Raw genomic sequence first — 24,593 nt, 5'->3', positions numbered from 1 at the left:
ATAGAGCACACACACTGTTTGTACAGTGACATCTTACAAGTTTATGTGAAACAAAGCATGCATAAAGCTCTTTGAGAACACTCTCCCATTGAAGCAAGTAATTCTTTGAAGTGGTGCGAACAATAGTACTCTCCACTATTCCACCAAGGCCTCTAGATATGTATTGAAAGTTTATTACATACTTGTTTTATTTTAATCCAAATGACATATTATGAATGTGGTATTCCTGAATGTCCATTATAAACCAGTTAATACTAAGGAATATAATCTACAAACTTAAAGGAGACATGCTTATGCCTTTTTGAGGAATTTAGTACTGAACTATAACATAAGTAGATCATCATTTTATATTTTATTCATAGTAAATCACAACATTGAGCTAAAACGGCCTAAAAATAGAAACAGGCCCATTGACTGATAAGCCCCGCCCCTTCAGTGATATTTTACCGTATATGCAGCGGATGTTTTTATTTTTGAAAGCTGGCTACATGCACACTTTAAACAAACGATCTTGTTCGACCCACCACTAGTTCTGATGACTACCTTTAAGTGCATCAGTACCGCAATTCAAACTCCATACAATATCTATTCCTGAAAATAGACGAAAAAACAAGAAAAAACATGACATCATGACTTCATCCTTTATATATCCCTTGATGTACACGATGCTCTCTTTTGTTCGTCTGATTTCTGGCTGCCATTTATCTGCGTTATTTCGACTCTTGCTTGTTTGTCGAAGTCCTCTGGGAGTGGCTTTGTACCCTGACAGCATCTCAATGACGAGCCACTTCTCCGCACGCACACGGCGAGAATGTTAATCAGACTCGCCATTAGCTTAACTTCATTATTTAGTCTGCGCCGTTGTTGTCATTGTGAATCCGAATTAATCAATATGCCGCAGTTAAATAAAATCCACACTTAAAGAAATCTCCGGAGTTTCAGTAATTTGACTTATCTTTGCCAATCGCTCATTACGGAGGAGTATGTGGCTGGGGAAGATAACGCTCCCTTTTCTCTAATTGGCTTGGTTGTTTTCCAAGAGGCGAATGCATGCATAATAAAAAAGGCTCTTTGCAAATCTTATAAATGTCAGTATAATGCTGTCAGCCACTGACAAGACGCTTGTGAACATTACGCAGTAAGAGAAAAATATTTCAAGAGCATATCAGAAATGTAAAGTAATTAGGGTTGCAACGATTACTTGAGTAAATCGAGTAATTTGATTACACAAAAGCTTCCATTGTTATTTTATTGCCTTGATGATTCATTTAATTTACATATTTCATTAAAAACACATGAATCTGTGGCACGCTCGTCTCACACAGAGCTTGTTCCGCTCGGACCTGCAGCAACTAAAGCACAACAGAGGCAAGAGCGGTGTATTTTAAACTCATGAGTGTGACTGGGAAGAGTTCAGTTGAGAGAAAGCTCATGACTGCGGTCATTTTGCAGCATTAGCACCGTGTGTCGTTCACTTTAGCCTCTGTGTCACTGCCCCATCGTTGCAGACTTCTGTTTCATACTTGCGGTCCTCTGTGCTCTTTCACACAACAAACTCTTCTTCCTAGTCACACTTGTAAGTTTAAAATATTCCGCTCTCTCCTCTGTTGTGCTTTGAAACAGCCAATCCATCCATGGAAACAGCATGAGGACCGCAATTATGAAACAGAAAGTCCACAATGACGGGGCAAAGACACAGAGGCTAAAGTGAACAGCACACGGAACTAATGCAGCAAAATGACAAAATGCAGAGTTACGCCTTTTCGTGCGCAAAAAATGGTACTAAAATAATTGATAGGTGCAGCCCTAAAGGTAGTCATTTGGATAACGGTATTGCTAATAAACCGTATAGATATTTTCAATAGGCAGAATAAGATAGATTGAAGTACTCGCACACAAATAATTGGAAATCAAATTGTTGGCCGTAAATTGGCTGCCAATAGAAAGGCTGTTCAAATAGGTTGCATCCACGTGAATCACAACATTCTAGAATGTTTGTAGTTTAAAATTGCAGTTTTACAGTTAAACGGCAAATTCCACAATAGAAGTCTGCCCTGTACTCTGGGCTCAGATGTAAACTTTAAACAGTTAACAGACATGTTCAGATGATTTATGGTTATATCTTAAACTAGCATCCGAGCTAAAGTTGAGATGTTGACCACAATCAGAATAAGAAAAGGTTTATTGCCATTGTCAATGAACAGAATTCACAAACATAGGAACTTGTTTTGGTGATTCGGTGGAACATAAAACAATGAACAATGACTAAGTCAAAAGAGAAACAATTTAAATCTACTATGGGATAAAAATGACAATAAGATATACCGTAAGATAAAAAATAATAAGTAGAAAAAACATTCTCTTTTACATATCACTGGTGAGGAAGGGCAGATACATGACATAGAATCATGAAATAAACATTTTATACACTTGTTGACGTATCTCCAAGAAGCATCGGCTGGACACAAAAGCCAATTAATGAGAGTTTGAGCAAGGACAGTTATAGAGAATTACGAGTCTATGAATGTCTGTGGGCCTATAAAGATATTCAGCTAAAACGCAATAACCCTACATGCCGACTGCATTACAAAGTATCACTAAAACAGGCACCAGAATGCAAAATGTTCGACGTAACATATCACTTTAATACAGCCAAAATGATAACAAAAAAATTGAAAAAACACAAATCGGCCCTTTTTGCTCATGATTATACAAAGATTGCTTATTACGGTATATTGTATTTCATCCATACAATTGGAACATTTGCCATTCGGTTCAATTGATTGTGTCTTCACATTTACCGGGCCATTATGGCAGAGCGCTGTCTGTATCGTAGCAACTGCATCGTTCATGTCTCATCTATGAATGTCTATGGCGGTGAGTGAGTGAGCAATGAGAGGCAGCACAATTGATAAAGTGCATTATTTCTTTGCTTTCGTCAGTCTAATTTTGTCCGTGGAGCTTTTGTTTCAATCTAATTAACTTTACAGAGTGAGAATGTCCTTTCTCATCTTGGACTCGCATGCGTTTTTAACCTAACTCAAAGCACTTGCGCTAGAAGTGGCTAGAATTTACTGCATATATTCTTGTTCTCTACGTGCTCTTTGGTTCTAAATCTTAAAGTTAACATCTACATTTCCAAATTGTGAAGAGCTTTTGAAAGGGATTTTCTGCAGCAATGTGTAAATGTTTTTGCTGCGGGACAGTGTGCTCCAAATGAGTTCTATATTATCTCCCTAACAATCCGGGAGTGGAAGCGAGTGCGTACTTTTCACAAGCGTCTCATTTGTGATGTCACTTCTGTGGACAGTTCTGCCGATGAGAACAAAAAAAGAAAAGTAAAACTCGAACGAAATTGCGTCGGTGACAGTACCCCAGTAGATTTTCAGAGCCCGGAATTGATAGTGCTGCTAAATCTAAGGCAAGGTTTGATATAAAAAGTTCAGAGAGAGTTTGCAAAGTCAGTCTCCGTGGAGTGGCTGGAGGCAGTACATCGATACAACATCACAGATGTCTTGCTTCTCTCGTTTTCAAATTTGAGATAGGAGTGTTGTTCTTTTTCCCGATGATGATTGAGCAATTTTGACTATTTCTTGATGTTGACGACATTCAATAATTTGTTTTAAAATGTCCCATATTATAAAAATCACTTTTGAATGTTTTCACGTTTTTAATGGTTTGAAAAGATAATTCACCTTTGGAAAATGTAATTTCTGAGTCGATAGTTCTTATACTTTGACAGAAAATACTTGCATTAAGTGTCTGTTGACCTTAGGTGGTAAAATGTATGAGATGGGACTTATTTTCACTTGAAAAGCTGCTTTTATAATACATTTATACAAAAAAAACAAAAAATGGAATATGGCCTGGAGAAATGATCAAAACAAGTCAATGGGCCTATACTTAGTCTAATCACATTATGTACTTCAACATATGAAACAAACAATTCAGAGCATACTATTGGAACATTACTAGTTAGTCAATTAACTCACAAAATGAACTTAGCATAAAGTGGACGCTTTTGTGATTCACTTAAGCAAATTCCAATTAAGAATTGGATTGTCATTATTTTTTTTAATTATTATGCTTATGTTTGCTGCTATTCAACTTGCACACTTAAACCACCCGAATATTTTATTCAAGCTATTAAATGAAGAAGTGTATCTCTTCAAACCGGGACACTACAGGCCGCCTCGGAACACAGGGAAACTATTGCAGTTTAGATGTAAAAAAGACAGACAAAACAGGATGCATCTTCTGCTGGACGGCACACAAAAACCCAGGACAAAAAGAGGTGAGCAATTTATCTTTTGTCATGACGGAGAAAGGGTGAGTCAATTGGGAGAAAAATGCTGATAATAATGAATAACACTTGATGGCAGCTCAATGTCATAGATCCTCATGAATATCTCAGAGAATGGTTTAATATTGATGAAGGCAAGATTCTTTCAAAAGTCTCAATTTTATTCCATCCTTTTCTGGGCTCTTTTTGTTGGCATTGGTTGATTTGAGGAAAGTGCGCTGCGCTGATGTAACAGCCGGCCATCATTCATCAACACGCTGTATAGATATTGGCTTTATGTGCGCGGCCGGGGATGAGAGGGGAAGCAAGATGGAAGATTTGGGATAGAAATGAGCTGTCTCCCTCAACCCCAAGTCCTAAATCACCACAACACGCCTGCACAGAGAAAGTTTCACTTTTGGTCCACAGAAGTAAATGTTCTAATTTCATATCACTGGCATTACTTAACTAAATTAGATTTTTTTTGCAGTTATTTTTAAGATTGAATTGTAAAGTTCCATCAAAGCAATAAACCTTTTTACTGTGTAAACTATTTAACTCAAACTGAAGAGATACACTTAGATCTGTAAACATAGGAGTTTATCTACAACACTTTAAACAGCTTCCACAAGTTCCATAGCTAACATGATTGGTAGCATGGCAGAATTTCAGGATCGAATGCCAAAAACATTGTGCTTGTGGCTAGATGTGTCAAGCGTTCATGTAGATACATGATTTATTATTGACCTTATTTAACTAGGCTAGTCTTGGTGAGATTCGGAGTCCTGGCCCAAGAGGGATGTCTATTGTAGCCCAGCATGTTTTTAGTGGTAGCAGAAACTGGAGCATCTAGAGGAAACCTACACAGGCACGGGGAGAACATTCAAACTCCACAGAACAGACTACCTGAGACACCTGGGACCTGAACCTAGGACACAAAAAAAGGACCCTAGCACTAACTGCTGCGCCACTGTGCTGCAAAAAAGAACAGTAATGCTTAGGAACACGCCGATGAGCTTAGATAAAATGCATATTAAATGGACACCGAATTTACTATTTAGCATGTTAAAATACCTGTCATGAAGGTGTATTCACAAACTAGACAGTGTTACAAAATGAATCCAATATGTAAAGTAGCATAAACGCATCAACATGGCTACAGAACAACAAACACACGTTTGAAACCTAGTAATTGTGACACCATAACTATTGGTAACTTAATTATATGTGTTGATAAAGCCTGCTATATTGCTGGAAGTGTAGAATTCAAATTGCAATTTTTGTGCCTGTTAAGCGACTGAATACTTGGATGTTCTAGGGTTTGACAAGTCTTTCCAAAAAAGTCCTCATTGTTGTAGATAAAAAAGTTATATAAGCTTATTGTAGCGCTTTCTACGAGGTATTCAGTTAAATTTGTAGAACAGTGTCAAATTCCATAGTGAATTAAGTTACAACAGGGAGAAGTTTCCGACAGAGCCACTGACTATGTAATGTAGCAGGTGGGGAAGAATAATATGGAAAGAGACATAAACCCACAAGAGAATATGCGCGGTCCCTGAGCTGCAGACTCTGTAGTTCCTGGAAGTACACCTCACTAATCGCGGGCCAGAAATTCCCAATCCGTCTGCTGCCGAGGAGAGCATTGCTACAGCTATTCCCATCAGGTAGGTAAATCTTTTTTTTTTTTTTCCCTCCGCACTAAATGTCAGACTTCTGTTCACCTTTATTGTTCTGGCTCATTTGCATGCCGAGGTAGAGCCGAGGGAGAGACAGATGCAGCACTGATGGGGAGAGAAAAATCTATTTGAATAAGTCTGACCGCTCCATTACAGCTATCTGTCCCGGCCATCTCATAAAGCACGCCCCCGCCTGCTCGTCGGCCTGCAACACAGGAAATCTAATTCAAGGCGTTTACAGCAGTTATGAGGGGAGTGACTGTGCATAAAAAGGACTCAGGATGTAAGGTATTGCAATGGCAGATGGGGCTTTCACACAAGCTTCAGGTAAGCGTCTTCACCTTGACAAACACGTCAAATGCACTTGAATTGGAGAGCCACAAAAACAACCGCAAATAAACGCTGTAGACATCAAAAAGTGTTAGCGCAATAAGTGTAACGCAACATGCTCAAAACGTCCAAATATGAAATGTGCAAAGTGAGACACAAATGTTGAATCACATGAAGGATTCCAAGTTTACAAAAAGGCCCCAGGACAGCAAGAATTGTTTCTTTTTTTTCAGTTTCTAACTACTTTAGGGCGATGTATTTTCTGTGCGATTGTGTTTGCCAGCAGCTGTCAGAAGCCACCATAGACCACATACATTATATGCCACTGGGTCCTGGTACATTTAACAACACCACACTATAAATCTTTCAATTCCCTGAAATCAGAAAGATTGTATTCCCTGTTTATTAGCTATTTTTTATTAAAGCTGGGGTACATAGTTTTCTCATACCTAAACCAAAAGAAGGTATAAATCGGTCAAACTAATCTGTAGCTCTCACAAACCCTTTGGCACATTGTTATTATCCACATGAAATAATTAGGAACAAGCTCAGCTTTAAAACTACTTAAAACTACTTTTTTTAGATAGCAACGTGAAACTTATGCAGCCCGTCCCACCCAATCAGAGTCCTGCTTTTGGCTCAGGACATAAAATGCTTTATTATGAGAGGCAGACAGCACAGACAGCATGCAGCAGTGTTGTTGTTTTTGTCACAAAGTGCTGCTTTCACAAGAAACTCTGGAAAATACTAAATGCTCTCATTTGCCAAAAAAACAAATAAAAAATAAAAGTCAGGTACCCCAGCTGACCAAATGTGATTTAACATTTGATTTAGTTTAAATTGAACACAGAATGTATGCGCTGCACTCTGGCTCTGACGCTCTGCTTTATCAGCTGTAGTAGGTCTGATGTTTTATGGTTCCAATATCACTGATGTCTGTGTCACTGTGTGATACCGTGACACAACACACACACTCAGATGAATTCTCCTGATATTTGTTTCACAAACTCTGAGAATCTATCTGGGCAGGCTTGCGCTGTTTGGCTGACCAATCACAGCGCAGCATTGAAGTTTGGGTGGACAAGCCAAAACAAACATGGTGACACCGACATATGTACTTTGGCCTATTTTAGCTGATTTATGGATTTTTTTTTTTTTTTTTTAAACATGCACATAGAAGCGCTTTACATATTTGAGGACGGGGAAGAAGTCTGTGCGTTTCTCTGACTGGATTTAACCTCAGTTTTTTTTAAGTGATTTTTTAAGTTGTTCTTGTTGTGACGCTTTGACCAATCAGATTCAACTATTAGTCATGACGTTAGGCCTTTTCCTGACTGCTTCAGCGAGAGCCTGTCCAGATATATATTGTGTAGAACTCAATTCAGAGTGATGCACATATCAATCTGGCGTGAGCAGGTTAGAATCAGGTGCCTCCCCAAAGTCTGGGTAAAACAAGTCAGGGCCTAAATCGGGCAAACCATCCTGTCGTGTGTTCCAGGCTTTATTAGCCTAAAATGACTAGTGATGGGCAATACCAATTTTTTTTTTCATCTCATCCGATAATACTTTGCCAAGTAAAGCGATAAGATCAGATGCAAAGACCAGTATAAAATAATCTATTTTGAAACTCCACCTTCATTTTCTATTGGAGTAGAGAGGTTATATTTTTTGTCCTCCACCGCTGCTTAAACTGATTGAACAATGTAATTAAATGTGCAGATAAACTGTAAAATATTAAAACAAATTTTTCAAGAGATACATTACTTTTTGATGTTGTCAGCAATTAAATATTGATATCTTGGTATCTAATAATAGACCGATTTTTTTTAAACTAACAACTAACAACAAAAACCTAACATTGGGAATAGTGGAATAAAACTGATAAGCTCATTTCACTTTTGATTCTGGCTGTTGCCTTGCTCCTCCTGGTTAGGCCTCATTGCACTTCCACTAAGGTGCAAGTCCACGTCTCACGGGAGAGCACACACGGCCGGCCTTGTTTAAATACTTAATAGAACTTACCACTCGCTCTCCTCCGATCGAAACCGGGAAACCAGCGGAGTTAAAACGCCACGACCTATACAGCCAATTAGAGCCTGCTTTGTGAAGGTGGCAACTAACAAGTGCAGAAGTGAGAGCAGTATTGAATCAGAGAATGCAAAAGCTTTTGTTTGTGTAGTTTTTTTTGGCCTAATCTTTCATGCGCCATTTGGAAAATCCATAGAAGAGAATAGAAAATGCACACAGGCTGTTGTTAAGTGCAGTGAAGAAGTCTTGACTTGTGAATCAATATGATTACATGTGCTCCAGGCGGTGATTGAGGCACACATTTAGAGTTAAAACACGTACAGAGAAAAATAACACATTTGTAAATGGGCAAAACATTTATAATAATTATAATAAAAATAATAATAACTATTATTATTATTATTATTAATATTATGTTTTTGCCTGATATTTTGCTGTTGTTCAAGGCTATTTTTCCCATAGAAAAATAAGCAGTCTAAACTCTAAATGAACCAGCAGACAAGCTGCACTCTTGGCCACGTCCCAGTTTTAAATATTAGGGTAGAGCTCAATGATTAAGTTTATTAGCCCTAGTCACCGTTTTGCATAATCACAATCTTGTTGAGTATAAGTGGCACTTGGGTCATAGTCAGTGGTACAAATTACTTACTGCTAAGAAAAATGAGCCTGATTAAGTATATTGCTTTATTTTTATTGTTTTTTTTAGATGGGACACTGTTGTTTTAGCTTATTTTTAGATTCAGATGCTATATTGGACTAACTAATAAATATAGCCTTTATTGATCCACAAGGCATATTGTTTGGACAAAATGACTCTGTGATTTACACTAAAGGAATCTTATTATGCAGTGTAATTGGCTCGAGCCTTCCCGAATGGAATGGATCGGAATGGATCGAGACATTGTTCTTGCCAGGTTTCTTATTATTGTTTTGCATGGTAAAACTTTGCCACAACTCTGGCATTTTTGATCCCCTAACATTGATGAATGTCACACATGGGGTCATAGGTCACACATGGGGACATAGACGCGATCGGCTTGGCCCGAACTCCAATAAAATGGAGGTTGTGAGAACGCCCGTCGCAAGAGTGGCGACTACTTCAAAAAAAAAAAAAACTGAAACTCTTAATCTTTGGCCTAGGCACATGAGACTTGGGACAGTGATAGAGCTACCTTTGACCTCTGACCTGTGACGAGTAAAACGCACCTGGCAGCATCGCTCTATGATAAACAGGAAGTCAGCCATGTCGAATCAAAGTGGCACCGCCACGCTTGACTTTATTTTTGCAAAATCGTACTTGTCCTAGGTTTTTTGTCCAATCGAGCTCAAAACAACACCTTTTGCATCTAAAGACATTGAAATTTAATAGATATTCAAAAGAATGTTGATATTCATTACGGTCTCCGCGTAACACGCCCTCAAAAAAGGCTTAATTTCCTGTTTTTTCAAGGACAAGTCACACCTATTGGAATTGATCTGCGGAGCTCATATTTCACTCACTAATGTGTTTTTATGGTCTGATTGGAAATAAATACTCATGTAACAAATTTACTCTGTAGCGCCCCCTACCTATTGTGTGAAAAACTCAACATTGTCTGATTTGTTTGAAACTCATGGATTATATTCTCTTCAAGACTCCATGAAAAAAGTGCATTGCAGATATTGTGTATTTTTACAATTGGCCAGCAGGGGCGCAATGAATGCCTTCACTTCCTCTTCCTCTTTTATTTTGATGGGACATTTCCTCTCGTGCCACATTAGAATTATTATTCTTTAGACTTTATTCTTTAGGCTTTATTCTTTCTGCCACAACTCGGGTATTTTTGACCCTCTGAACATCAATGAAAAGTCACTCACGGGTCACCGAGGCTCTCTCGCTTTCTCCCTGCTCAGGTCTGCGTTCAGCACAATCTTGCAATTTGTCAGGACAAACTACTATTTGAATCGCAAACTACGCAATCATCAACGGTGAATTACTGAGCTTCGTTTGGTATGCCGCAAAACGCAGCAGAAAACATGGACAGGCGGGAAGGCGGTCGCGCGGGAAGGCGAGAGCCATCATTGCCGCTACCGCGGCTTTAATTGTCATTAGTCTTTAAACATGCTCTTATACCTCTATTTAAAATTAAAATAATGTTGTGAAGTTTGCATTACTGTTAATCCATGGGTTTCAGTCACGTGACTTATTTGTTGTCGCTGCCATGTTGAAGACGTCACAGCATTCTGTTGCCTCTCCGCTGTTAGATAGTCATAAAAACAGCGCTTGAAATTGAAAATGACAGTGGGTTAGGTTAGACAGAAGTTATGTGTTTATCTACAGAGGAAAGTCGCTGACACAGAAAAGCAGAGACAACTTGCCACAACAAACTTTAGAAGCCAATCCACAAGCTCAGAGTGACACATAACACCTGAACAGTTGGAAATTAGGGTGCAAGTAGGCTAACGTTTATTAGCATAGCCACTCAGTAATGCATAAACTAGCATTAGCCAGCTGCTAACTACCTGAAACAAATAGCTCAGCACTCAGTTTGGAGAGATTTCTGTAAGTCCACGAGTCATAATAATCAATTTATGTAAAAGGTTGAATGGACGATTTTTTTGGCCCAAATCTGAGTCTTATTTCCTCATGGCGTGGACAGCTGATTAGTCCTGCCACGTATCAATCATAAAACGCACCTACCGGGGATGTGTGTGGCTCGTCCCCACGTTTCCGCGTGTCTAAGCGCATTGATCTATCATAATATAGTTCCCTCAGTGTACGGGGCAAAATGAAGACGGGGAGCTGACTCATAAGTAGACGGAAATCTACGGGAGACGAGAGATGTGATGCGATCTGTCGCGCTAGTAAACAAACGCACGTGTGTGTTGTATCAGTCCGCACGGGGGAGTGCGCATGCGCACTTCCGCCTGCGTTCTCAAATCGCCGAAAATTCGTCCATTGCGCCTTTAATAAACGGCGTCTTTAGGGTGTTACAGAAGAGGAATCATTGTTTTTGGAGACTTTTAGTTGAAAGAGGCCACAGTGAGAGTGCATCTTATGTCCTCTCGATGGCAGTAGCACCGAGTGTGTCACATCACTTTGAACTCATGAATAAGTCTGGTGTTTCCACGTCAGGATTTAGTCACCATGATAAAATAAACAAAAGCTAGCTCGAAAAACAACAGAAATAGCAAGTCTGGTGATGGACTCAGGAGACCACAGTATCTCTACCTATGATGTCACAATTCTCGGGTATTTGAGTGTTTTGTGAGGCTCAGAGAAGGAGCAGAGAAGACAACCTCGTAAACAGGATTAAATACAAGTCATCAGGTCAAGTATTCATCATTTGAAATCTCGTTCGCATCACAGTTGGAAAACAGGTTTCGGTTATTTGCTCCTTATTTGTGAAACAAGACAAAGAGACTATTTAATAAAGAAAATCTCATGTATTTTAATGAATTCAAAGCTCTAATTAAAAATTAAACACAATGCCAGAACTCTTGCTTTGCATGATTTTATTAAATATTGTGTGTGTAAGTGCGTGTTCACATATGCTGAATTTGTTTTGATGTTTTATTGACATTTTTATCCAGATCCATTTTGTGTTATTGCTTATTTCATGTTTGTTTTGTGGTCGACAGGGTGCTACAAGAACCGCAATCACTAAGTAACTAGATAGCTGAAATTAAATGTAACAGCTCGGCTAAATTAATGTAATTGTTCAGACTTTCCCTGACATTCTCAATTAGTGAGCACTGTAACACTATTTATCTTCTTGTTTTTAAATCATTGTAATATAATGAGCAATAATGTACTAGCAGCTAGTCTCCGTTATCAGAAACTATCCCTGCAGCACATGAAGTAGCTGAGACCTTTTCTCACTAATTCCAAAGTTTGCGGTTCAATACCCACTGCTGGAAAAAAACACTGCCGTTGTGTCCTTGAACAACACACTTTACCTGCCGTTTCCCCATTGCTGTATAAATGTGTGAGTGCTCTTCAAAGTGAATGGTCCTTGACTGACTAATTGTATAGAATATTTTTTTACAGAACAGCCAGTATAATCTAGTCACTTTTTAATCCCTCTTTTGAATTCATGCCCTCAACCCAGCATACACAATTCATGAATTGGGTGACGTGAAACTGACAATTAAGTCCTCCACGTCTAAAAACAATACATTTGCAAACAACCTTGACCAATAATTTCTTGCTCAGAGACTTCCCGACAGCAACAACACAAAGGCCCTAATTAATACTAAGAAAAGAACGGGTTGCCTTTGCGTTGCCTCGGGCCTCTATTGAAACTTCATTATAATATTGGTTACAACATATGAGTTTCCACAAAGCTGGCATTAAAAAACATGTGATTGCCAAGGCCTTTTCTAATGAGCTGCAGTAATAACTCTGATCTCATCACCGGGGTTAAGAGTGGATTAGGAGGAGAGAATCGGGGAACTAAGCGCTCAGCATTGTTCCGGCGGTCACTCTGCTGGGGCAAAGAGTAGAACCGTCTCCTAAATTAACTCAGCAGTTATCTGACTTTTTAATGTGAAATCGCTTGAAATGCAAAGTGAGGACTTTGGCGATGGGAGAATGGTAAAGTGGTTGGGATGTGAGTCACCCATGGCTGCTTTTAAATGGAACTGGGCGTATATGAACAAACTGCTACTACTACTAAGAGAGAAGAATATGACATAAAACAATGGATCTGACTGAGAACAATTAGATATGACAATAGTGCTGACAAGGCGAGGGTTTAAGCAAATGAGGCTAAAAACAGTAACTGCTAGCGTTAATGTTGATTGGCAGTGTAGTGAAATAAATGTAATCAGAATATGGTGAATGTGACTTGATGACATCATGCAGTGGGGCTAAGGGTTTTGAGCTCTTAGGGGGAAACTGTTCAATTGTGTCCCTGATTTAGTCTATTCCACTGTCTCAACCACTTGCATGAAGAACTTTAAAGCACTGATTTTGTGTATCTCTATCATACGCTTTATGAATAATCAAGTATTTACGTATGCTCCTCTAATGCTTTTTTAATCACTTTGTTGCACTCTGACAAGAGCAACAACAGCGTTCTCCCCCATTACTCCTGCTATGACTTTGGCTTTGTTCCAAAACATACTTGACATCACATGGAAGTATTTAGTCGCAGAAGATTAGGAGAGGATTCGTCTTTGCCAAACTAGTATTTGTTTTCCTCAGTATCTGAAAGAGCCAAAAGGCCAATAAAGGTTTGTGTCTATTTGAACTGGTCAACTATGTGATGGGTAACCAGAGGTGGCAAGTAACGTAGTATTTGTTTTATTCAAGTAAAGGAGGTTCAGCTGTAGACAAGCAATTGTACTTTTACTTGAGTAGTGAACTTTAGTACTTTTGCCACCTCTGCCGCTAATAGCACGGTATTAGTTAGGTTGATAAAGAACAAAAAGAAAAATAAGGGTATATAATTCATAAACAAGTGAAAATAAAAAGCCCAATAAAATAAAATATTTTTGTTGCAAAATATCTCTTTAATGTATCTCTTAATGCTCCCTAAATACTTAAGGTGTATATAAGGTAAGGTGTATTATGCACAATTCAAGTATAGTGCTGCCACCTGCTTTTCTCCATTGGTATGTTATTACTTTGCTTGGAATGTTTCACAGTATGGCATTTTAATTGCTGGTGTTTTTATTTCTCAAAAAATATAAAACAGTTTTGGAACTGGGTCACCGCTCCACAGATGGGACCTGCAACTTGGCTACATGTTTCCACGGAGATATGGATACATTCTCTCTGGGTGGAGTCTGCATGTTCTCCCCGTGTTACCGTGAGTTCTCTCCGGGTTCTCCGGCTTCTCCCACCATCCAAACACATGCATGTGTTAGGCAAAATTGGCAACTCTAAATTGGCTCTAGTGAATGTATGTGAGAGTGAATGGTTGTCTGTCCAGGGTGTACCCCGCCTAAGGCCCAAAGTCACTGGGATAGGCTCCAGTCACCCGCGACCCCGAAAGGGAACAAGCGGTAGAAAATGAATAGTGTATTCCAATGCAATCTAACACATTTTATAAACAAGAAAGTTTCCAGTTTCAAAGTGCTGCATGTGATAAAACATTTAGCACTAAAAGTCAGCAACATAAAAAACATTTCATTACGAGAACAATACAAAACAAAAGCATTCCATAAGATAACAAAAAGTCAAATGAATAAAAACTGCACAATATATATATATATATATATATATATATATATATATATATATATATATATATATATATATATATATATATATATATATATATATATATATATATATATATATCCACACACAAGCAGAGTTAAAAAAACAGAGAATAAAAAAGGGTTTTAAGACGAGAATACAAATGAACAATGGCAAAATGTTATCACTCTGTCAAAGTAATCTGTGTCTAAAAATAAATGTTGCATGTCATATTTGGTTTGATTTAAAGTTGATTTCAATATTGAATTGCCAATACATTAGTGTACATACAATATATTTCTGATGTTGTAGACTGTTTAAAACACACACAAAGTTTTGAAATAGTGAGGCCAGAAACAATCCAAACTATTTTCTTAATCCGTTCTCTTACCTCTTGACCCATTGAAGAAGAGTGTCTGTCGGCGTGGATTCTGGATGACCACTATTGACCCGTCATAGTTGTTGAGCCGACAGGAGATCTGGGCCGTTGCTCCTTCCAAAACTGTCACATTCTCCGCTTGCACCGTCTGACAATGGGCTGAGGAGAGGCAAAAAGGACACTGTTAGAAGCAGGAACAGAGAGTGCAAGGCAAATAAGTAAATTAGACAACGGCGAGGGAAGCTAAAGAGATGTTCAATTTCACTCCACTTTAAGATAGAACCTTTGAAAATGCAGTACTTAGAACATCATTCATTCGGCTGCAGTTCAAGCTCAGCTTAGAAGAAAAGGTAAGGATGGAAGTGTAAAAAGACAAACCTAATGGGAAGTAGAATAAATAGTATGGCTTTAAAAGGCACTGATAAAGTAAGTGGAAGCCCTTATAACAGTGTGTTCTTATGATTATAATAAAGGATGACTATAATTACAGCCATTCGTCTGCACAAACACATGCGGATAGCACAAACAACTCTAGCGCCGCTGGCTAGTCCCAACCAAATGAATCAATGTTATTTTGAATGCATAATGTCCTATTAAAAGCGGAATTGTCAGTTCTGGTTTAAAGGAACACCTGAAAAGAGAGACGCACCATTAAAAAAAAAAATATCCCCAGGTAGCAGGATTTGTTCTCTTTGAATTAATATTGTTATTAAAGTTAAGTTTTTTGTTTTGTTTTGAATCTTCCAGGAAACTGGTAAATGATGAATATTCCAGAGACCATTCTGCAGTTTGGTGAAAAACATTATGCATATTAAATCAGCTGTTAAATGCATGAAACCAGTGCTTTACAAAGGCTTTCAATGCGTAAGCCACTTTTATCTTCTCCAATCAGGTTATACAGGTGGTTTTAATATATTGAAGAAAGAAGGGATCAGGTCGAATGTAAGGATGTACTCAATATTTATGTATCATTGAGGCACTAACCAACACCTTTTCACTTTAACCCCAAAATAAAATAAAATCCTGCATACTATATTTACTGATTTAAAAAAAACAAATCCAGTTATTCCTGAACATGTATGTGCAAATGTGCAAAAATTCCCAGAAACTGTTGAAAAATGTGTACACTTCTTTAGCTAACCAAAGTTCCACAACTCAGTCATCTTTGTCCAGTGATCAATCAGAATCAGACCTCCAAAGCATGAAGAGGTTTGGAAATGCAATTGCAGCTACTTTGACATTTTTCAAACAAATTTGTCTCGGCCTAGAATGCAATATTTTTAGACAACAAGAGTGGAGGAGCGGTGGGGTGCCTCTTTGATGTTTCAGACAGGCTGACTGTGTAATGAGGAGGTTGATTATGCATTGATTGGAGCACCCTCGATGTTTGTGGGTCAGGCTGTTGACACGGCCCATACAAGTCACATCTCCCACTGCGCACAATGGACACAGCGCGCGGCTCCTGGGACACAAATCATTGGCGCAGCAATTAGTTCTATGGCTCAAGCCCAGAGTGGAAAATGATTGCCTTGAAGAGAAGACCATCTCGCTGGGCTCCCCCAAACTAGTATTTACCAATTTGCATCCCAATTTGCATTCCATCTCTTCCTGGCAAAGTGGTGGCTGTGGGGAGGATTTAGAACGGGAACAACATCAATATTTATGCATAATGATGAAGCGCGCAATGCAAAGTGCCGCTGAAGAGCACAGAGCTCTAAAAGGTTGGCCCTGGCAGTGGCTTGGAGCTCGGTGAAAACCTTTAGAAGACAGGGGCGTTCAGGGACAAACAGATGGTGCTGACTCGGCCGCTTTAGGCCACGTCTTTATCTGCACCTGTCATAAGTTTGCGTGAGGGGCAAACAAATGAGCAGCACTGTGTCAGGTAAGTGTTCAACCCGGAGATGGAATATCTAGACTCAAACAACACCTGATCCCTCCACTTTTCCATTGATATTAATCCCTTTTATGAAAATCGTCAAAGCTTACATATTTTTCTCATCACAAGGAGACATAGCTGATATTAAAGTGAAAGCAAAAGCCAAAATAAGGGGCTAAGAAATTATAATCCATAGAACGGGAAGGGGGGATTTGACAATTACCACTAATTGTAGTCATTATTGCTCCCATTGTCTCCATCAATTTTGTGATTCATATCAGAGACCATCAGGGCCTGCCTCCGCATCCCAATTATTTTAGTAATGGCTGTTATTACTCATCACCGTGGCAACCAGGCTAGGCTGCCATTGTTTTGAAGGGAGCTAATTGCTAAGAGTGCTCCATGCATCAGGACAAAGTTGCAGAGCAGTGTGTTATCAGTGACCCGTCATTCCGAGGACAGAATGTGTTCAGAATGGACTTCATACAGGCAAAAGAGTGGTCAGAAGTTTGCTTTTGGGAAACAGCCAGAAAAACTAATTAGATGTCCATTTGTAAGCCTACTCATTCAGGCAGCTGTCACCCGTAAAGAGTAATGAGCCACATCGGTTTGTGTCGCCATAACACATCCAGGAAAGAAACAAACTGCTGGCTGTGAGGGAAAAGACTGGCGTCCAATGTGGAGTTAGATGCCATCGACAACAGCTGGATTGTGTCAGATCAATGTGGGTGGACTGATCACAAGGCAGTGTCGGCTATGATTAGGAAACGCTTGAAACAAACGGGATGAGTGATGGGGCAGGGTCCAAACTGCTCACAAACAAAACAATTCAGGTGCAGCTTTAATTCACTGCTTCAGAGCAATTGTTTCCGGAAAAGCCAACATGACAAAAACTCAACATTGCAACTGCATCTTATTTAGTGATGGGTGCAATGATACCAAAATGACCAAAAAACCAACAACACCACAATGCAGTTTTGAGATCCGTTCGAGTTGGTGTGGTGCATAATGATTCTTCTTCCGGAGTTTCCATGCATTTTAATTTAAAACTCATTGGTATTGAATAGATATTGCAATCATAGTATTACTTGGCACCAAATTGAAATCAAAATCACTGGTATCGCCGATCGCTAATTCCTACTTGCAATTGTTGCTTTGTGGGAGAGAATGCGTGGGGAAAAGTTTGACAATTGTACAAACAAAGAATAAAAATATGCAGATGGTAGGGCATCCAACTTTTTGTACGGGTATATGTTCACCCAAGTACACAATGTTGCTGCTGGGTTGTAGAAAAAGAAAGACAGAAGAAAGTACATTCACATGGTTGAGCTGATCTGGAGAATTTTAGGTTGTGTTATTTCCACACTCTAACCACGTCTTTGCACACCATATGATGCAGTAAAAGTACTAATCAAACACTCAGTTACCCCAATTCAGTGCGCCTGTATTAGCTCATTTGTAAATCTCATACGTAATGAATATCAACGACGTGATAACCCGTTTGTTAGTGCGTCGTTGCAAGTAACACGTTTGCTAAAGAATCACTGCACCTGAGACAGAAGTTCTTTTGCGCAACAGCGAAGTGAATGTTGAGGAGGAGGGTTACTGAAGCAGGAAAATAACTTTACAACTGATGTTACCACACCACAGGAACAGGGGGAGAAATGTTAGTCAGACGGCTGGCTGGCATCCAACGTGGATCTCTGCGCGGTGCCACTGACAACACCTGCTGGATGCTAGCTGATCGATGTGGGCACATGTTACAGAGATGGGCTGGCACTGTGGGGGAGTGCCGGCTCAAACTAGGAAACGCTAGCGGGGAGTTAGGAAGCCATAGATTTGGTATAATAATGCAGCTGCGAGGGGTTGGACGGCGTATACAAGCAGTGACGCATACACTTCGACTGGCTAATAACCCAGCTGGGTAAAGCACTTTAGCCTGACTATAGGTTTTATAGGCTGACATTCACATCAAGGCCAAGTGCTTGTGCCTGTGATCACGCTGCATTGTGGGAAATAAGAAGGAGGGGGTGGTGGAAAGGGGAAGCAACCTCTATGACAGAGATATTAATCTACCCCCTATTAAAATGCGTGCCCATAATAAAACTCTCCATAAGCATTGAATCATATTAGGGGAGAATGCAAAGGACGATCAATAGCGTGAAGGGTTATGATCAACAGATAAATAACAAGCGAGCCAAAAAAATTATAATAAGTTCTTTCCTCAACCAAGCGAGGTCAGTATTTCACAGCAGTGTATTCAGTTTTACCCCCATTCACTGTCACCGCCACTGCACAGAGGGGGAAATGAAGCCTTTATTTACACCGGCAGTAGGCATCAGAGAAAGGCCATCATTTCAAACTACTATACAAACAAATAAACAAATAACAGCCGAGGAGGGGAATTCACAAGACAAGGCAGTCCGGGGCCTCTCCTAATGGTCCCACAATGGGTTTGAGTTATAAGTCAGATAGGCGGGGGGGTGGACCTGTTAAAAGACTGATTTGGGAGGCAGCCAGGTTGAGGGTTTTCTGGCAAAGCAGCTAGATGCCACCCTGAAGGGGTAAATCCTCCAAAAACCTGTTCGCTGGCTGGTTGTTAAATTACATACTGCCTTTTAGTTATAAGTCCTTATTTCAGGGCTAAAGGGAGGATAGTGTGGCATGAAAAACAAGAGGCATAAGAGAAGAACTGTCTCCGCTCGGCCCTAAACAAGGCTCGTATGTGTTTCCAGTCACTGTCGGCCTATTCATTATCTCTCATTATCTTTGAATTGGAAGTTGGCCAAGCGCCCGTGTTCTTCTTTTGCATGCAGGCTGTCTTTTTTTCTTCTTTTTTTTTTACAAGAAAATCAATGCTATGAGACAATAGTGCACAAAGTCTTAATGTATGCAGAGATTAAAACAATAACTCAGTCATATTGTCCTCTTCCATTATAGAAATTCTCCATCTGGTTGGGCTATACGGTCTGCATGCAAGCAAATGAACTGGAGTAATTAGAGTTAGAAGATACTGAGTTTATGAAGTTTCTTCCTTTAAGATGAATCAAACTAAGTACTACTGCAGGCCTGGCCAACCCGCGGCTCTCGAGCCGCACGCGGCTCTTTGCCTGGTTTCATGCGGCTCTTTTACGTTCATATCAACATTTGTGTTTGTGTTGTGCCAGACGGCGCTCTGCGTGCGCGGAGGCGCCCGCACGGTGATCCTCCGCACGGGCGCCGCTCGACCGCATGGAAGTGGAGCTTCGGCATTCTCCGAACCACGGCTCGGCAGCCAATCAGAGCCAAGCACACAAACTTTGTCGACCAATCAGCGCGCAGCATGCAAATTTTCCCTTGTAAACAGTAAACTGTCATGGCGCGGGCCGAGGCGGACTTTAATCAAACGCTTCCTGGCCCAATTTAATGATAATATTCCCTTTTTTCTAAGATTTATTAATAAAAATGCCCGTCCACATTTCAAAATACCCCGTCCAAAATACGGGGAGACGGCCCTCATCTAAACGAAAACCACCAATATTGAACTTCAATATGGTTTGTAAATGATGATGTTTTTGTTTGTGGACTTTGTTGAACTGAGAGTTTGTGTGTGTGAGACAGTGCACACAATGTTCATTGTTGAAAATGACTGGGTTGTGGTCTTAGTACTGTAGGAGTCAATTTCTGTCATTATCATGTTGGTGTGTGACATGATATTGTTAATAATAATAATAATAATAATAATAATAATAATAATAATAATAATAATAATAATAATAATAATATGGCTGAGCAGAGGTGTGTGTGTAAGAGGAAGGGATGGGGTGATGTTCATGTGTGCCCATGTGTATGATGTGGCTCTTTGCGGTAACACAGTAAAAAATGTGGCTCTTCGTCTCTGACTGGTTGGCCACCACTGTACTACTGGATAAAACTTTAAGCTACTACTATTACAAGTTTTAGATATCTTTACTTTACTTTACTCAGTTTTACAGTGAAAACGCGTACTTTCTTCTCCACATTATTTGAGTTGAGTTGGGTTAAGTATCTTTTTCAAGCAGGCTTATTGTGAATATATTGAGTTAAAGTCCAAGCATTGAGCAGAAATATAAATAAAACATTTTTAACGGGTACTTCAATACTTCAATATTTTGTGACATTTTTAGTTGAATCTTTTTGCCATGTTATATGCATTTGTACATCCTTCAGGTCTGCAGGGCAAGTGCAGTGCTTGGAGAGCTTTTCTGAAGTAAGATTTCAAAGAATATAATACACCCGAGGCAGAAGACACTGTACGTCAATGTACAGAAAGGCACTAATGTGTGGAATATTCCTGGGAAAGCAATCAAATCTTGAAAAATATTTCAAGAAGTAATGACAGTACCGATTATAACTTTTTGGAATTATAAACCTCAGTACTTATTTTTATTTTTAGTGCTCTTTTGGGGGCCTCACAAACACCTCTCAACGATAGTCAGATCTAATATCACTATTTCAACACCGAAACCATTTAAGTTCACAGATGTTCCTTTAATTCCCGAACTTTTCCAGTTCAATTCCCGAACTTTTCCAGTTCAATTCCACATTGAGAATACTCTTGCTCAGCATGCAAGTCATTGGCTTACAAGAAAATTGAAGTTGCAAGACAACAATGCACAACATCTTAATATATGCGCAGATGAAAACAACATCATCATATAATCTTTCCACTTTTACACAAACTTCCCATCTGGTTGTACTATTATTATGTGGGGTAAGCTACTTCCATGAGGGCGCATGCAAATTAACTTAATGTTTATGTATTTGCTCCAGGTTAACCAGAGTAAGGCTGTACTTACTTACAAAAAAGCTGACTTTGAGCTTTTACGTACATGTCTCTTGCCTCTTTTCTAAAATTATCTCCCCATCTCTCAGAGGAAGGCAAAACACTGCCAATCAAAAGAAAAAAGAAAAAAGAGAGAACGCTCCCGTTATAAATAATGCATAATCCTTTACAAATCTTGCACTCATCTTCCCCATAACATTTGCTTATGTGCCTTTTTGCACACCCAACCCCCTCGTTCCCTTCCCCGTGCACTGCTTCTTGATTTTAAAAGTCCACCACCCAGACGTCCTGCGAGCCTAATCTATTCCAACCATCTCGGATTTTTACGCACCCTTTCCATCCATCTCTGTCTTTCCAAGCTCTTGCCTGATTTGATCCTTCATTCCTCCTCCTGTCATCACGCCCTCACTCTCTTATCTTTTATTGCGTCGCTTATAATGCATTTTCGCCCTCTGACCACAACTGTCCCGTTCACCATACTATATATCCTTTTCTCTATTGCAGCGTATAACCAAGACTACGGATGGAAACTTTCTACCAAACTTTCACACGTACATTAAAACACAATGCAGCCTTACCCAAGAGATATGGGATCTCCTACGAGTACATGAGCACTGCACATGAGATACTGTACACTTAACATAAGGAAACAACAGAAAATAAAAAGAACATAAACTGAATACATTTTCAATTCAATTGTGTTTATTTTCTTTTTATTTTCTGTTGTTTCGTGTCCTCTTTTTATTTATTTATTTTCAAGTTGGAAAGTTGACAATACAAACAAAGGTTGGGAAAACTAACTCGACCTCTTAACACCTCTTAACAATCTTTTAAATTCCTTTGAGTTAAAGTAAGTTAAAAATTAATTCAACATTGAGCTCAGAAGGACAGTTCCTACACTTCAAAATCATTCAACTATGTCCGAAGTGATTCATCTGTAAATAATCGAAAAAGAGTGTATGTGACCTTTTCATCAAAGCATTGTAGCATACAGCCCACTTACAGCTTCATTATGTGATTTCTTTAGTCGTGACAAAGGACGTTAGCTGCAATCACAACTTGTTTCTTGCTCTCACAACCCAAGTCCATTTGAATGTGACAAACTTTGAACTTTGTCATCGTATGGACCATTTCAAATACATACGATGATGCAGTCTTTATTATTTTCTCTGTCAAAAAATATATACTTTGCAGATTTTAAAGGCTGTGTAATCATTCTAGTTTAGGTGCCTTAGCAAAAGACACTTTTTAAATAGTGTGTTTTTCATTTGGTTCCCTTGACTACTCATTTACAGGGCAAAAAAGTGTCTCAGTATGAAATCCTAATACTTTTCCCCATTGGTGGTGCATCTGATAGCATGTCACACTGAGCCGACCAGTGGACGATTTACCCCCGCCTCCTTTTACTCCTGACCTTACCTTTATACTCCTATACTCCTCGCTTCCCTTTGCTTTGCTAAAGTTTTCTTCCTCAATGCCACACTGTGCTTTCATTTTACCCTCGCCATCTCTTTTTCAGGGACTCAGTGGGAATCTTTCTCCTTCCTCTGTGCCATTTCTATCTGCACACTCTCCATCGCTAAACCTGATTTGTTCTGCAGCTCAAGCTGGTCGTATAATCACGCTGTTTTTTATAGCGCACCGCTCAGGAGAGGGAAAGGAGACGAGGGAAAGGAGACGAGGGAAAGGAGACGAGGGAAAGGAGACGAGGGAAAGGAGACGAGGGACGAGACAGCGGTGTCCGAAGCCAGATGCATCAATACTGGATAGTTATGAAACTCGAGCAATGAAAAAGAAGACATTTTTGAATAAAAAATAAAAAAAACATTTTTCAAGTTTGTCATTCAATTTAAGAATAAAGAAAATATGAATGCACCACAGAGCTTCAAAGTTCTTTAAAAATCTAAAACTATTTGCAAATTTTCACTTGTAAACAGTAAACTGCAATGGCGGACTATTGTCAAACGCTTCCCGGCCCGATTTAATGATAATATTCAGTTTTTTTTTAAGATTTATAAATAAAATGGCCGTCCCTGCACTCGAAAATGCCCGTCCACATTTTAGAATACCCCGTCCAAAATACGGGCAGACGGGTCTCTATCTAAAAGCCTGTGTATGTATATATATATATATATATATATATATATATATATAGCAATTTTGTGTAACAAAATGTTTGATTTATAAGCTTGTTTCTGTTGTTGTGACGCTTTGACTAATAACATTAAAATATCCACCATGACGTTTCTTTTCCCGACAGCTTTCAGATGGATATTGTGTAGAACTCAATTCAGTGTGCTACACATATCAATATGTTTACACAATCATGCTACAACATATTTTTAATCCCAGATAAACACTGAAGTGAAAAGTGAATTTATATTACATTTGTGTTCTGTGGGTTTAATTTAAATCGTCATAGGCAATGGTATTGGCTCAAAAAATCTGCAATGTACATAACAGCCCAATGAGACTTTGAAGTTAGTAAAATATGAAACAATGTTATTATCTTCTCCTGTCTGCACTGCGAACCAACAGAACAATGAGATATGATAGAAACACGCATCTTAAATAAATGTGTCCTCCTTCTTCTAATTGCACAACACACTTCTCTTTTTGCACACCCCACTATAGTAGAAAAAGCTTCAGTTGTAGTCATCTGGACTCAGTTTGAAAAAAATAGACGTTTCGACTCTCATCCAAGAGTCATTGTCAATAACAGAATTTAGGTCGAGAACTCCGATATTAATATTGTTCTGTGGTAAGACCCGCCCATTGGGAGGAACCTTCCTGAAGTAGAAAGAGTTGTTTGTTTCAACAGAAACTCCCCCTTGTATCTACCGAGCTAGCCTATTCAGAATCTTAATGGGCTATTAGAAACCTCTTTGTCTTTGTGAGACCCTGGCTCAACCACCCTGAGTACCTGATTAGCATCTGAATGTCCTTTACCTTTCCAGGGGTTCAGAATCCCATTATAAATAACAGGAAGATGAAACCTAAGCCCTCCATTTCTGTTTAAAGAAGGTCTTTC

The 24,593-nt window shown here is 39.2% G+C and overlaps 1 protein-coding gene across 5 annotated transcripts in view; it reads right to left on the bottom strand.

Annotated features, from left to right (window-relative positions):
- cadm4 (cell adhesion molecule 4) overlaps positions 1 to 24,593 on the bottom strand; it is a 330,325-nt gene that overhangs the window by 52,281 nt on the left and 253,451 nt on the right. For all 5 annotated transcript variants that reach the window (XM_072459938.1, XM_072459939.1, XM_072459942.1 and 2 more), the window contains exon 2: positions 14,895 to 15,041. In XM_072459938.1, the coding sequence (XP_072316039.1) occupies positions 14,895 to 15,041 (147 nt within the window). The remainder of the gene's footprint in view (positions 1 to 14,894; positions 15,042 to 24,593) is intronic.

Source organism: Eucyclogobius newberryi, unplaced genomic scaffold (genome assembly GCF_026437365.1).
Source record: "Eucyclogobius newberryi isolate DKJ021-1_F unplaced genomic scaffold, fEucNew1.0.hap1 SCAF_3, whole genome shotgun sequence".
NCBI lineage: Eukaryota > Metazoa > Chordata > Actinopteri > Gobiiformes > Gobiidae > Eucyclogobius > Eucyclogobius newberryi.
Note: the sequence above shows the minus strand (reverse complement) of the source record. Positions and strands in the feature narration are given on the sequence as shown.